This window comes from Vulpes vulpes, chromosome 11 (genome assembly GCF_048418805.1).
Source record: "Vulpes vulpes isolate BD-2025 chromosome 11, VulVul3, whole genome shotgun sequence".
NCBI classification, from domain to species: Eukaryota; Metazoa; Chordata; class Mammalia; order Carnivora; family Canidae; genus Vulpes; species Vulpes vulpes.
In genome coordinates, this window is record NC_132790.1 from 77,522,490 (window position 1) to 77,538,341 (window position 15,852).

A 15,852-nucleotide genomic window follows, 5' to 3' on the forward strand; every position below is an offset into this window, starting at 1 on the left:
AGTAATCCAGATGTAAGGTAATTGTCTTTTAAGTTGAAGATGACCTGAAAGTTGTGTCTACTTCTAACTCACATACCACACTGGTCCACAATAAGTAACAAAACTTCCAGGCAGATTTAGGAATATATTCTCTCACTGTGTGGGTAAAGTATCAGCTACAACTTTATTCCTGTGGACAAAGGGGAAGATAGATAATGGAAAACAACAGCGTATCACAAAACCTCTATCCAAAAAATTTCACAATAAATCTAAATAAATAGCTTTCACAGAAACAACACTCTTGTAACTTTAGATAAGGTGTAAATAGGAATTAAAAATCCATGAATGTGACTCTACCTCAAGATCTTCAAGTTTCTTAAACTGGAGATCATTGGTATTTGGTGGGGGGAGGAGGTACATGAAGCCTTGCATTAGATATAGTGTCTTTTCTTGAAGGAAGATTTGGAAGAGTATATATATTTTTTTCAGTTGAAGTATAATTAAATACATTACTATTTTATTAATTTCATGTATACAATGTAGTGATTCAACAGCAACAGTTTTTTATACATTTCTCAGTGCTTCTGAAGATAAATGTATTCTAAATCCCCTTTATCTATTTTACCCATCTCCCAACCCACCTCCCCTCTGACAACTGCCAGTTCTCTGTATTTTAGAGTGTTTGTCCCTTTTTTCCTTTGTTCATTTGTTTTGTTTCATAAATCGCACATAAATTTGTATAGTATTTATCTTTCTTTCACTGACTTATTTCACTTAATGTTAAACCTTTTAGATCTATCCATGTTGTTGCAAATGGCAAGATTTTATTCTTTTTTATGGCTAAGTAATAGTCCAGTGTGTATGTATAGTACATCTTCTTTATCCGGTTATCTATGGCTTTATCCAGTTATCTATGGATGGACACTTCATAGCTTAGCTATTGTAAATAATGCAAGAATAAACATAGGGGTGGATATATTTTTTTGAATTAGTGTTTTTTGTTTTCTTTGGGTAAATAATGGAATTACTGGATCATATGGTAATTCTATTTTTAACTTCTTGAGGAACCTTCATACTGTTTTCCAGAGTGGCTGCACCAATTTGCATTCCCACCAACAATGCAGATGGGTTCTTTTTTCTCCATATCCTTGCCAACACTGATTATTTCTTGTCCTTTTGATTTTAGTCATTCTGACATGTATAAAATAATATCTTATTGTGGTTTTAATTTGCATTTCCCTGATGATTAGTGATGTTGAGCATCTTTTCATATGTCTCTAAGCTTCTTTGGCTATCTGTAAGTCTTCTTTGGAAAAATGTCTATTCAGGTCCTCTGTTCATTTTTTAACTGGATTATTTGGGTTTTTTTGGTCATATAGATTGAGTCCTTTAGATTCTTGATATATTTTGGATATTAGCCCATTATGGGGGATATTTGCAAGTATCTCCTTCCTTTCAATAGGTTGCCTTTTTGTTTTGTTGATGGTTTCTTTCACTGTTCAAAATGGAAGAGTATTTATTTTATATATTTACAAAGATAGGAAATATTTTAGAGCCACAAACAAAATTGACAGGCATTTTAAGAAAAACCTTAATATTGTTTTAAGGGATAAGTTTAAATCCCCAGAAAAATATTTTGGGGTACATGTGGAAACATTTTGATAGGCAAACCATTTGGTTTGTTAAGGTTTGTTTTATTTAGGTCAACAATTCCAAACTGTGTAAAACTGTGGAAGTATATTGGAAAATAGGATGAAATAAAAGAAATTTGCCTGTATATATCAGCAGCATAGACATCTTTATTCAAGAAAGCCTAAAAAGCTATCTCTCTGTCACCTTAGATTTTATTTTTGCTGTGCTTTAAAAAACCATTCCTTTAAGGCCAAAATATTTTTTTCAGGCTTTTTTTCTCCTAGCAAGGTAATATTCTGTTACTGCGACTTACTGACTTAGACTAGGGTTATAGAATTAGTAAGTTGGTAGTTAATGATTTTTCTTCATTTAAAGTATACTGGAAAAAAATATACTGAAATTAATTTTATGTTAAAACTTATGTTCCACCTTTCCTCTTCTTACAGGACAATGAAAAGAGAACTCCACTGCATGCTGCTGCCTATCTTGGAGATGCAGAAATCATTGAACTGCTTATTTTATCTGGTATGGTAAAGCTCTAATTAATAAGAGCACATCATGCATATTTTGTCATAATATTTATCAAAGCTAGTTGACTTTATATTTGTTTCATAAGCTGAAATTTGTTTGTTCATTCTGTAGCTAATCTCGTATCACGTCCCAGATACTGCTCTAGTACTTAGAGTATGTTGGAGAGCAAAGCAAAGATTATTGCCTTTGGTGGGGTATATACTCCAATAAGGAAAAACAGGCTGTAAATACAAATAAATGTTATAGCATGTTAGGAGATGATAATTACCATAGAAAAATGAAAAAGTATGTCAGAATAACAGGGTGAGATGAACAATATGTAGGCTCAGGCATTATATAGAATATTCATAGTAGGCCTGATTGACCAGAGTAACTCAGAGTAACTCTGAGAAAATTGTGGGTCTTCAAGGGGGAGGTGATGTGGCACAGACCAAGTGCAGTAGTGGAGGTAGTGAGAAATGATATGATTGTGATATATTTTATGACTGTTGCCAATAAGGTGTCTGTCTTTAAGTAGCTTTTATCGAACTCTTTTTGAGGGCCCATAAAATACATTTTAGAAACTTGTACTTTTATCTTTCAGTTTCTCCTAAACTGTTTAAGACTTTACTATGAAGTAATGGTAGAACTCTTTCTTATAGAATAACTCCTATTGTGATCAGACTGCCTATAGTCAAACAGATCTTAGAAATATTTTTGTTGTAGCCAAATTATTACAAATTTTATTTATTAGAAAATTCAAATGTGCTTAAATTTTGCTTCTGTTGCTAGATTGTAGATATACACATAATGCAATTGAAGAAATAGTATCATTCATTTAATATTTGGGAATAGGAGCACTTAGGGAATTTTTGAATGAAGATCCCATTCAGTAGCCTAAATAGAGGGGTGCCTGGGTAGCTCAGTCAGTTAAGTGTCTGACACCTGATTTAGGCTCAGGTCATGATCTCGGGTCATGAGATCAAGCCCTACGTCCGTCTCCATGCCAGGCATGGATTGTACTTGAGATTCTCTCTCTCCCTCTCCCTCTGCTTGTGCTCGCTTTCTCTCTCAGTCTTTAAAAAAAAAAAAAAAAAAAAAGCCTAAATAGAATTTTACCATTTTTACATTTATGAAAATTCTAAAATCTGGGTTTTATTACAAATTGCATGATCATATACATTTTTAAATATTGATCAGCTAATATTCTTTTTTTACTGAAGTATTATTATTAGTTTTAGGTATACAACATAAACATTACTCAGTGCTCATGTCAGCCCCAGCTGATATTCTTATACTAGTTTCTTCATGAGTAACTTCATCACAGATGTACTTTCTTGAAGATATCTGTTCCTCTGTGGATGCTAGCTCACTCGTTTCCAGCTTAAATTTATTAGAGATAAGAACTGAGGAGATGCAAGAGAAAAATCATATTTCTTCTTAATTGAGGCTTCTACTATAGTAACATGAATTGATGGGATATAGGTTATATATGGAATTTTCTTTACAAATATTGCCTAAGAAACAGTTTCTTTTTTAAGACATGGCTATGTTAACAACAGTACAATTCCAGTTAAATTAATATCTAGGACTTTGGATAAGAACTCTACTGCTACATTTTTTTATTTTAACACAGTTCTGTTCATTTACTTCCATTTTAACTTAAAGATTTTATGACTTAAAATGGAGGATTCTTTTTCTCATTTTTAATTTTTAACCTAGGAAAAACTTTTCAGATGCTCCATTTGACTTACTACATGGCTTTTAAAGTGAATGTTTGCATCAAGGATTTATAGAAAGTTGACTTCCTGGTTTTTGTAAGTATGATAGTCAGATGAGCCTTATGAATTCACATGTGATAATATCATATCAGCTTTGATATGAACATTTGAGAGAATTCTTAATTTCTTTTAAATAACTCAAAGAGAAATAATATATAAAATTAGCCACCATACATGTATAAAAAAGCTATTTCAACTTTAAAAAATAATTTTAGTGGGCACCTGGGTGGCTCAGTGGTTGAGCTCAGGTCGTGGTCCCGGGGGTACTGGGATTGAGTCCCATGGGCGGCCTGCTTCTCCCCTCTGCCTATGTCTCTGTCTCTCTCTCTCCCCTCTGCCTATGTCTCTGTCTCTCTATTGTCTCCTATGAATAAGTAAATAAAATCTTTAAAAAGAAAAGGATACTTTTTGTATTATACTGTTTTATCAGTCTCAAGTAGCTGTTTTTAGATGGAGTAATAAAAATCACAAATTAATTTATAGTTTTCAGAATAAAATTGAGTTTTTACATTGGTCTCAAACTGTATTATTTCCTTGCTCCAAATTTCTTTTGACTTTAATTTCTATTAGTCTCACATTTGTACACTCTGCTCTAACGCCACTGGCTACTGTCTCTGAGTCTTTGAACAGCTGCTTCTTTAGCCTCAAACTCTTTTTTCAGATAGCCACATGACTTGTTCCCTTACCTTTTTCATGTCCTTGCTCAAATGTTAACCTCCTGGGTGAAGTCCCTGATCATTGCCACCGCTGCCACCATCTTTTCCCTCTACTGTGTTATTTTTCCTACTACTTCATGTTATCTGATAGCCTTTTAAAATTTTACTTAGTCATTTCCTGTCATTCTCTCTTTACTAGAATGTAAACTTCCAAGACAAGGGAGGAGGGACAGAGGAAGGGAGAGAGTCTAATCAGGCTGACATGACAGCATGGAGCCTGATGTGGATGGGTGGGTGGGCGGCCTCCATCTCATGACCTCGAGATCATGACCTGAGCCAAAATCAAGAGTTAGATGCTTAACTGGCTGAGCCACCCAGGTGCCCCAGCAATATAAGTTTAGGCTTTGTTTACATTTTGGTTTCAGTTTCCCACGTCTTTAGTGGAAGTGAGAATGGGAGAGGTGGGAATGCAGTAGGAATGTGGGATTGTTAGGGGTTCAGGTAAGTGAAAAAGGGAAAAAAACAAATGATTTTTTTCCCTATGGACGCAGCTCAGGCTCTTCTGTATACTTTGTTTCTCTTCAGACTACCACCTAGGCTCTAAGAAAAATAAATAAATAAAAACTTACTTGGATCTGGAATAAAATGAGCTGGAATGAAATCAAAGGCTAAGCTTATGTGGAAGATTCTCCAGGATCATGTTAGTTCACAAAACAACTTTTCATAATTAAGATTGAAATCCCATTCCGCATATTTTCAACCACAGTGATATGATACTACACATCTACAGTATTTTTCTAAAATAAAAAATGAAGAAGATAAAAAGGTTGACATCAGTCTGTAGAGTCCTGTCCTTCCATGTTAATGTTTCAGGTTTTGATTATTCTCTAACTTCCTATGATGAGAAATTAGGAAACTGTGTTCTCTAGTTTGTTTCATTCTTGTCTTTTCATTGTTAAGAATTATGACTTTACATTCTATTTTGTAATCAGAATTCCCACTGTTTTCACACACCCCAGTCTTTATTCATAACTTCTCTAGCCCTAGGTTTTTTATTTGTATGTATCTCTTGGTTGAATAGACATCATCATCAAGTTGTTGGAGGGTTGGCTTTTTTGAGGGGAGGGAGTTTTGTTTTTAATTTTCAGTAAGAGCTCATGGATGTCATATTCTTATTTGGGACTGTTGCCTTTTTTTCTTTAATTGAAGAGTAGATTGGCTAGTTCTAAAATTCTTGATTCATGATGCTCTTTCCTCTCAATTTTTATAGATGCTGCTCCAGTGTCTTCTAGCACTGAGTGGAAGTCTTGGATCAGGCTCTTCTCTGCTTGCCATTTCCATTCCCCCATAGCACCCTCCACCACCATAGTCACTTCTCTTCTGCCTGGATGCCTGTAGGATTCAATTCGTTATCACTAAAATTCATTACTAACTTAGGCTAAATCTGTTGATTATTTTTGCTGAGACATAATGTGAGTGTGCATTTTTAGTTCTAAAATTTAGATTTTTATTTCATGTATATTTTCCATTAAATCTTTGAATATTTTATTTCCATGTTTTTCTGTCAGTAAATTTTTCTACCATGTTTTTTTGGGGGGGAGGGGTTCTCTAATTGTAATTTTGTCTCTTCCATTTAGTTTTTTTTTTTTTTTTTAATTTTTATTTATTTATGATAGTCACAGAGAGAGAGAGAGAGAGGCAGAGACACAGGCAGAGGGAGAAGCAGGCTCCATGCACCGGGAGCCCGATGTGGGATTCAATCCCGGGTCTCCAGGATCACGCCCTGGGCCAAAGGCAGGCGCCAAACCGCTGCGCCACCCAGGGATCCCTTCCATTTAGTTTTGGGTTATTGCCTTATACCTGTTACTCATTCATGTCTGTATCAGGTACTATTCTAGGTGCTGTGGGTAGAACAATGAATTAAATGGATGGAAGTCCCAGCCTTCATGGAGTTTGTTTTGGTGGGGGAGATAATAACAAGTTAATTTGCATAGCTTGTCTTGTAGTGATAATTTGTATGGGAAGATTAAATAAATACATGTTGGATGGGGATCAGTTGCTGTTTTATGTTAGGTTATCAGGAAGGGATTCAGGGATATAAGACATTTGAGCAGATAACTGAAGGATATGAGGAAGCAAGCCTTGCACACCAGGCAGATATTTTGAGAAAACTGAGAGAACAAGAACAAACACCGTGATGTGGTAGCATGTTTGGAGGCAAGTGAAAAGAACAGTAGGAGATAAAGTAGCAGAGGTAGCCAGGTTCCAGATCATGTGGGCCTTGTAGGCTTTGGCAAGGACTTGATTTGGCCCTTAAAGTGACGAGGAAAACCAAAGGGGAGTTTTGAGTCAAGTGACATGGTCTTACTTAGGTTTTTAAGGTTCACTCTTGCTGTGGTTCAGATTCTTAGCTGTGTTTTAAATCGTGTTTATTCTGCTTTTTGTTATTTCTAAGTTTTTATCTGTGATTGTTTTTTCCTTTTGTCCTTCTTGATCTCTGCCAGCTCTCAGACTCTTTGTATTGTCTTGCATCTATCTTGGAACTCTTTGAGGTCTCTCTTCAGAGCTTACTTTCTCTGAAGTTGTGCAGAGAGTAGTTTGCAAATTCATCCTTTCCTCTCCTGGGATAATTTCTTTCAGATGAACCTATTAACTATATTTTACTCAGTCTCTCTTCTCCCATATATTTTTCCTCTTGTCCTGTGCTGGATACTTACACATCTTTGAAGAATTTGCTTTTCTCCAGAGCATTTACTTACTAATGAATGAGTAGAGTGTGGGGCGGGGGGGGGGGGGGGGGGGCGGTAGGGGATGGCAAAAAGTGAGCATTAGTTAGGTTTGTCTGTTCCACTAGCTCTCAAACTAAATGGATTTTCTCTCAGTCTAGGAGAGTAGTTTCCTTTAGCTCTTGGTCTACTATATGTAGTTGGTGTCACTTGGCAGCTCCTTAGATCACAGATTTTTAGGTAATGATCTACTGGTGTTTGGCCCTTGCCCTCCATCTTCAGCTGGGTGAAAAATAGTAAAGATTCCTGGTTGGTTCCTCTTGCAGCACTACTCCACTTTGTTCTTCTATGTTATGAAGTTAGGGTACTGTGAATTACCCACTCAGCTCTAGATCATCTAAAAGATTGTGAGAAAGGGATTCTGGGACACAGGAAAAGGGGCAGTTATATGCACAAACAGACTCTTTTAGAAGACTCAGTAGCCTTCCCAGAATCGGAAAAAGCTTTACTTGGTTTTATATCCTTCCTCATTTTGGTATAGAATTCACTATATTTGGTAGAAATTTTCATAGTTTGGTTTGCAGTTACAGCTGTTTTCTTGCACTTAGGGTGGTATTTCTTCACATTGTTTTTTGTTGAGGTTTTTTTGTTTGTTTTTAAGAGTAAAGCTACTCACTTTCTTTAACCTGCAGTCCAGAACTAAATTCATTGAAAATCATGTTTATACATGATGAAGCTCCAAGAATTTTGGATGAGAGGTATCATTTATGACATGTTATATCTGATTGAACAAGTGAATACTTCCATAGAATCAATAGAAACACTAAAGTCTAGTGTAATTTCATGATTGTTATTTATTGGAGTAAAATAATAAAAGGAAATCATGCTTACGAAGATCTCAAGTACTATGCTAAATTTACTTTTTCACTCTTAACTCTGTGAAGGTATTATGGATAGGGAAACTAAGTCATTTAGAGATTTAATAACTGGCCAGAAGTTACTCTATTTTAATCTCTTGCTCCCTTCTATTCACACCCCCCCACCTCTCTCCCCCATAGCAAAATTTGTATAGATAATTACTTTTATAGAAGAACTTCTGTTTTGAGGGCTAAATTTTCTGGCTACATAAGTATAGATACTTTTATGGGAGCTATTCATTTAATGTTTATATTTAAAACCATAGGTTTAGCAGTACTTCAGACTGTTTCCAGTGTATGATTGAATGGTTAAATGACTGTTGTATAAGGCATTAGTTAAAGCTTCATTTGATCAGTCTGTTTTAGAAAATATAGCCCTTAATAAGGAAATATTACTATTATATATTAGGAATTAGACCTAAAGGATATGATCCTTGAAAACTGACAGTCCTGGTATATTAGTTTGTTAGGGATTCCATAACAAAGTACTACAAGTTGAGTAACTTAAACAAATAAACGGAAATTTATTTTTTCCACAATTCTAGTGGTTAGAAGTCTGAGATCAAGATGTTGGCAGCATCAACTCCTTTTGAGGGCTGTGAGGGAAGGATCTGTTCTAGGCCTCTCTCCTTGGCTTATAGATGACCACCTTCTTTTTGTGTCTTCCATCTGTACATGTCGGTGTCCATATTTCTTCTGCTTGTAAGGATATCAGTCATACTAGATTAGGGCCCATCCTAATCACCTCATTTTAACTTAGTTACCTCTGTAAAGACCCTATTTCCAAATAAGATCACATTCTGAGGTGTTGGGGTTAGGACTGCAGCATATGAATTTGGGAAGGGTGAGGGGGATCTGGCGTCCATAACACCATCTTAAATGATACAGTGCAGCAGCTGGTTCTTTTTCAGCATTGCAGGTGGAAAGTGGAAATGTATTTGCTCTTTGCTTATTCCACTCCCAGCCTGAAAACAGAATCTGAAGCTTTTGGTAGGCTGCCAAAGGAAAGCATTATTTCCAGTTTGAGAAGCGTAATGAAAGTGTTTGGCTCCTAGCCCAGCTCACTGGACATGGACTGTCTCCTCTGAGGCTTAGGAGCAGAGAAGAGAACTATTCTCTGCAAGGAGAAGTTTAGAAAATTATTAGTGGACTACTGATAATTATTATAAACACCTGTGGAAATGGAAATAACTTTAGTAATATCTACTATTAAATACTTAGCCTAAATCAGAGGTTAAAAGACTTTATGTGAAGGGCCAGACAGATAACTGGTAACTACTTGATTCTACTCCTACAATGTGAGAGCTACATAGTTAAGTGAATAGGTGTAGCTGATATTGCAGTAAAACTTTATTTACAAAATAGGTGGGCTGTAATCGAAGACACCCTGATATAGATTATAAAGATGCTGCCTTATCTACTTAAAGTAGGGCAAGGTATTTCCTAAGTATGTAATAATTTATTCCCAGTACCTATTTCAAAGTAGGATTTAGAATGTTATAATGGGAAATGGATCACACAGCTCACTTATTAGCACAGCCCTTATTTTCCTGATAAATTAGTTTCAAAACTTAAGGAATTGGCAAATCTTGTTGATTGATTAGATTAAGGAGAGAACAGATGAGTTGAGACCTAGAGTTAAATGGGGTGTTCCTGATTTGAGTTCCTGACTCGTGGCATCCACTTTGCAGAAACAGGAGCTCCCTATGTTGTTTCAGCATAGGGCCCATCCTCCCTCACCCTCTGCCCCCACTCCCCCATATACACACACAAGGTATAGGAGGGCAGAGATTATGATGAACAACATAAAGGTCTAGGCTGTGGGGAAGAGCCCCAGGTCACACAGTGTGCTGTTACAGAGGCATTATTAGATCATAGGTCCTGCTTCTGGGCTCCTTCCATTAATGCCTGTCTCCTTATAAGTCAAGACTCCTCTTCAGCTGCATTGTTGTCTAGAGCCCAGAATAGACAGATTTAAGTAAACTGGATTGATTATTTATTTGAGAGAGAGAGAGAACTAGTGCTCGAGCAGGGATCAGGGAGAGAGGAAGAGAGTCTTAAGCAGATTCTGCACTGAGCATGGAGCCAGATGCAGCACTAAGTCTCACAACCCTGAGATCACAACCTGAGCTGAAACTAAGAGTCGGATGCTTAACAAACTGTACCACCAAGGCGCCCCAGATTTTTAATTTTTTAAAATTATTTTCTTGTTTATCTTCAAATAAGCTAGACATTGGCCTGATTCTGGAAATCTTACCTTAATTTTTTTCTTTCAGAAACTGTTAGAGTAAATTTTTATATGTATGAATTATTAAATGAAAAGACTGGGTGAGAGGAAGCTGGTTATCTGAATTTTTCTCTATAATCTAATGGTGGTATCAAATGCATACAGCCTGTTTGGGTTACCCTGCAATTGTTCTTTGCTTGCCTTTTTTTTTTTTTTTTTTTTTTTTTTTTGCTTTTAGCATTTCAGAAATCTAATCACATCTACTCTGGAAGATGAATCTATTCAGATATTTGATGTGGCATATGTGCTGGCTGCTTATTTATCATCTTAAGGGAAAGCTCATGGATTTCTCCTACATGTGGATTTGTGGGGGAAAGAGAGCCTAGTCAAGAAAGCATTTGATACATGGTGGGGCATAACTATTTTGGATTTAATGAGATGTGCTCCTAGCCCTTGAGAGGTTTTCTGTAAATGTGGGTTTGCAGTAGTTATCAGTGATATCCCTAAATTGCTATCTCAATTGTCTTAAATTTCTTAGCAATGCTTCCTCTTACCCAAGAGTCTCCTAGTAACCTAACTTCAACAATTGGGATGGGGCTGCTATTTTATATTCTCTTCTGTTTTAATGACTAGGAGAGAGGAAAGAAATTAATATTTTCTTGGTGACTTACGGTCATCCTTATAAGCCACAAATATTATACTCAGCTACGTACAGAGTATGGATGTTTCCACCAGAACTGTTAACATTTCATTTTCTCTCTTCGAAGACTTTTATATTTTAAATCTGTATGATTTTCCCCCCCTTTTTTCATCTTCATTTTTTTAGTCTTTGTGCCTGGTTTTCAGCTGTTAGACTGGTAAACTTTACTCTGGAAATATCTTTTGCATCACTGGAATGACTTTGTAGCTTATGTTTATGAATATACAACTAATTTTGGAGCTGTGTATAACAAAAGTTTGGTTACCTTCAGAATTCCTGTGAGTGAGCTCTAGGAGCCTGGACAACTGAAGTGCGCTGTCTTGTTTGTTGCTCATACGCCATTTTTCTCTTTATACTCAGCTGCTACTTTTGTAATGTACATTGCTATGCCATATTTGTTTGTTAATATGTAAAGTGTTACTAACTAATAGATGTGGGCAGGGGAGATATTCTGTTGGTGTCCTTAGAAATAGTTCAACCAAAAAAAAAAAAAAAAAGAAAAGAAATAGTTCAACCATTTGTCATATACTTGACCTTTCATTTCAAAGGAATTCAAACATTTGATTAGTGTTATTAGAAGAAACACATGATTTAACAAAAGATAAGATGAGCATCTTCTGAAAAAGATTATGATCAGATATCTAGAATCCAGTGGTGTTGATCTTCCTGGAGATAAGTATCTTTAGAATCTAAAAAGAACAGGCCTAATTTTTTTTTATCACATAGTCTGTTGTATTAGTACCAACTAGTAGTATTTTGTATACTCAGTAAACCATAAGTGGATTCTTTGTGGTAGGTCACTCATGGTTTTTTGGAAATTAACTTTAAATATGTCACTAAAATTTGTTATTAAAAGTGAAGAGAAAGACTAATTAATTAATTATCATAACTTAGAGTGAAGAATGAAACCAGCAAGGTCTATATTTGAGGCTGCCAAATGGCTATCAAAATTAGATTTCCTTTCTTTAACTGTGTGCCTGATAACCCATGGTTAAAAGAAAGAACAAAACTATCTTTACTTTCTACTTAGTTACTTTCCAGTTTTTTTCATTGCACGACCACTCCTTTTATTCCTCCTTAAATACCTACCTACCTACTCTTTCTTCTTTCTTTCTCTCTTTCTCTTTCTCCTTCCTTCCTTCCTTCCCCTCTTTTCCTTCTTTTCTTTTCTTTTTTCTTTTCTTTTCTTTCTTTTTTCTTTTCTTTCTTTTCTTTTCTTTTCTTTCTGAATAAGTGATATTTCAATTTTATTTTAAAAATTTGGAGTATATATATGTAAAGGTATGTGATAGTGAGGCTGCCTTTCTACTCCAGTCCCCTATCACCCAGCTTTCACTGTACCTTACCACCTACAGAAATGCAGTATCTTAGTGTTCTTCCAGGGATTTCTTTATGCATAGAAAGCAAATATAAATATAGATATTTATACTTAACCCTTCCATTTTCTGCATAAAATTGAAGAATATTACTCATCCAGTTCTCACTGCTTTTTTCACTTATTTCTCACATTTTTTTTTTAAAGATTTTATTTATTTATTCATGAGAGACCCACAGAGAGGCAGAGACGCAGGCAGAGGGAGGAGCAGGCTCCATGCAGTGAGCCCTGCCTGGGACTCAATCCCAGGTCTCCAGGATCACGCCCTGGACTGAAGGCGGCACTGTAAACCGCTGAGCCACCGGGGCTGCCCATATTTCTGACATCTTTATGAGCACATAGAGGCTTTTTTTGTTTTGGTTTTGTGTTTTTTGGGTTTTTTTTTTTGGGGGGGGGGTTGTTTGATTTTGTTGTTTTTGTGACTACCACATTCTATTTCCTTAGTTAACACCTGGAATCAGAGTTATATTGAACTTTCCCCATTTGCTGAAGACCTATTATCAGGCCTTATTCTTTTCTACTTCTGTCTATCCAGAGTACTTGTCTTTCAGGCTATAATGCCAGGATTTGCCCTTCTACTATGCACATAAGTAGAAAGTTGTAGAGAGAGGTACAAGTATTATGGAGAACCCTTGATGTTCTAAGCAGATAAATGGGCGAATGAAACAGCCTAGCTTCTATATTGTCCCTTCACTGTCTCTAAGGTCTCCAACCTTCTGACCTATAAGCATTTCAAATATTTGCACTCTTTACATTCTACCTGTTACCCAGAACAGATGCTTACTCAAATGTGGTTAGGCAGTCTATGTTTTAAAGCATCTTGGTCTCCCAAGAGCCTAGCAGATAGTTGTTCGCAGGTATAGTTGAATATATCACTCTCTCTAGCTATTTCTTTATTTTGCTGAGTCCCTTTGTTTTTCCCAAAGCCTAATTGAGCAATCATGAGAACTGTCATATTGATTCTTAATTCTTCAAGTGTCAAGTGTCCTCGTGTCCTCACTGTCATTGAATAGGAGTTCAGTTGCTCTCAGAATTCCAGCTACTTCATTTGTGAATGATTTTATATACCTGCATTTCATTTCATTTTTCTCTCATGTTTAGGACTTTTAAATCTACTTTTAACCTATCCGTGCTGTATGTTTATTATTTAACTTTTGTAATGAGGCATTAGGAGATCTCTATAAATGAAGAAACTTAAGGTCAGAGGGATCACACAACTATCTAGGAACCCATACCTAGTAGTTATTAGAGGTATAACTTAGTCAGTGTACTTGATTATTCCCTGGAACCTCACACTCAAAACATGGAATGCAAACATTAGGACATCTGAATTCTAGCCTTGGTTCTACTATACTGGACTTAGAAGTTAAGCTATTCTCTGTACCTGTGTTTCATCATCTAGAAAATAAGGTTAAACTAGCTATCTAAGGCCCCTTTTTACTAGCTCTAGTTATGATCCTAGATATAAATCTAGTTGCTTATAGTGTAGAACCTGTCGCCTGTTTCTCTATACTTTTAAAAGCCGTGACTGTTTCTCTCTACTTCAATATATACTAATCCTACAATTTGGTTGCTGCTTCTCTTGGGAATTTAGGTACCAAATCAGTGGATTTTATGTAGGCAGTAGACACACACACACACACACACACACACACACCCCAATTACATAGTATACTTTTTTTGGTCTTACTAAATGTATTTATATTCTGTTAAGGACAATTCTTGTCCATTGACTCAGTGATTTTTAAATAACTGTATACAGTTGGGTGTGTTTTTAAATTCTTTAAACCTTTATTTATTTTTTTAAAAGATTGTATTTATTTATTCATGAGACAGAGAGAGAGAGAGAGGCAGAGACACAGGCAGAGGGAGAAGCAGGCTCCATGCAGGGTGCCTGACGTGGAACTTGATCCCTGGTCTCCAGGACCATACCCTGGGCTGAAGGCGGCGCTAAACCACTGAGCCACCGGGCTGCCCAAATTCTTTAAACCTTTAGATATAACCCAAAAAGACATGTGGTTTGTTCATTTCTTTTTTTCTCAATTTTTTTCCTAAGTCTATAGCCACTATCTGTTTTACACAATAACTTCATAGTACTAATGCATTTTAAATCCTCATTGGAGAAATATTTTTATATTCTGTTGCTTTATAACATGATACATTCATTAGTAAAGAAAAGTAATGAAGACTTTGTAATGGTGTGCATTTCACATAGGATTATTCTTATTTAAGTATTTGTTTTTTAAGACACATTCTTAAATGGGGTCTTATTTTTACTCTATGCTCTGTATAAAGGTGCTTTTCTAATCTATATATAAAATAATGTTTTTAATAAAAAGCTAATTATACCTTATTGGATAGTTTTGCTTTGTAATGTAATGGTAATTTATTAGCAGGAAGTATAAAAAATAAAGTACTACTTTTTCAGTTGTTACTTATCCAATTTGGACTATATATAATTAATATTTCAGGAGATTTATTTAAAATATTTTATGCAAATTATTTCAATTTATTTTTTTCTTCTTGTTGCAGGAGCTAGAGTTAATGCCAAAGACAGCAAATGGTTGACACCTTTACACAGAGCAGTTGCATCTTGTAGTGAGGTAAGAAATTTCTCTTAGTAAATATACTGTATATGAAAACATTAAGTAGGTTTGCCTATGAGCCCATATTCAAATTCTGTTTGCAAAAGAAGGAAAAAGCAAATGAAAGTACCTAGACTGGTTATTTTACTTTAAAATTTGTACAAACCAAGTTAAGTGTTCCCATTTCTCTTTCGTGACTGAGTAAGGTCTCTTGGAGAGTCTGAAGTGCAGAGAATAGAAAACCTTCCTTGTCTATGTCCTACAAGACAGACTATTTTGTCTTATAAAATCCTCCTCAGTCTTTTCTCTCCTGGACATGCTGCAAAAGGTTCTGCTGACCATGATCAAGAAACAATGTCAGCAGTATGTAACAAATCATTGAAATACTATTTAGGTAAACACTGAAATGAGCTACAAAAACCTGATGTGATCTCACATTTTGCCAGTTCTAAATATACAACTTAAAAATGTTAGGTGTTTTATGGGGAAGAACAATTTCTTATTTCTAACCCTGTATACTATTTGTTCTTCAAGATAACTGACATTTTTGGAGAACATTCATTTTTATATTTGTCATATCTTCCAGGCCTCATGAGATCCTTGCAAGGATAGATACTTTGAGGGATTTGTAGTTAATGATTTGCCAGAAACTACTCAATTTTTGAGTAGTAGAGATGGAATCAAAACCTAGACCTTTTTTTTTTTTCTGTCATCTTACTCTTTTTGTAAAATATATTAAGTACATTTTTAAAAAGCATTGTGCC

General features: G+C 35.5%; 1 protein-coding gene across 15 annotated transcripts in view; it reads left to right on the top strand.

Annotated features, from left to right (window-relative positions):
• Window positions 1-15,852, top strand: part of ANKRD28 (ankyrin repeat domain 28) — a 192,946-nt gene that overhangs the window by 112,645 nt on the left and 64,449 nt on the right. For 9 of the 15 annotated variants that reach the window (XR_011995261.1, XM_072726806.1, XM_072726807.1 and 6 more), the window contains 2 exons: window positions 2,058-2,136; window positions 15,036-15,106. Coding sequence is in view for 11 of the 15 variants with exons in the window: in XM_072726806.1 (XP_072582907.1) it covers window positions 2,058-2,136; window positions 15,036-15,106 (150 nt within the window). In the remaining 4 variants the exon portion in view is untranslated. The remainder of the gene's footprint in view (window positions 1-2,057; window positions 2,137-15,035; window positions 15,107-15,852) is intronic. The other 6 variants (XR_011995262.1, XM_072726805.1, XM_072726803.1 and 3 more) reach the window with 1 other exon arrangement.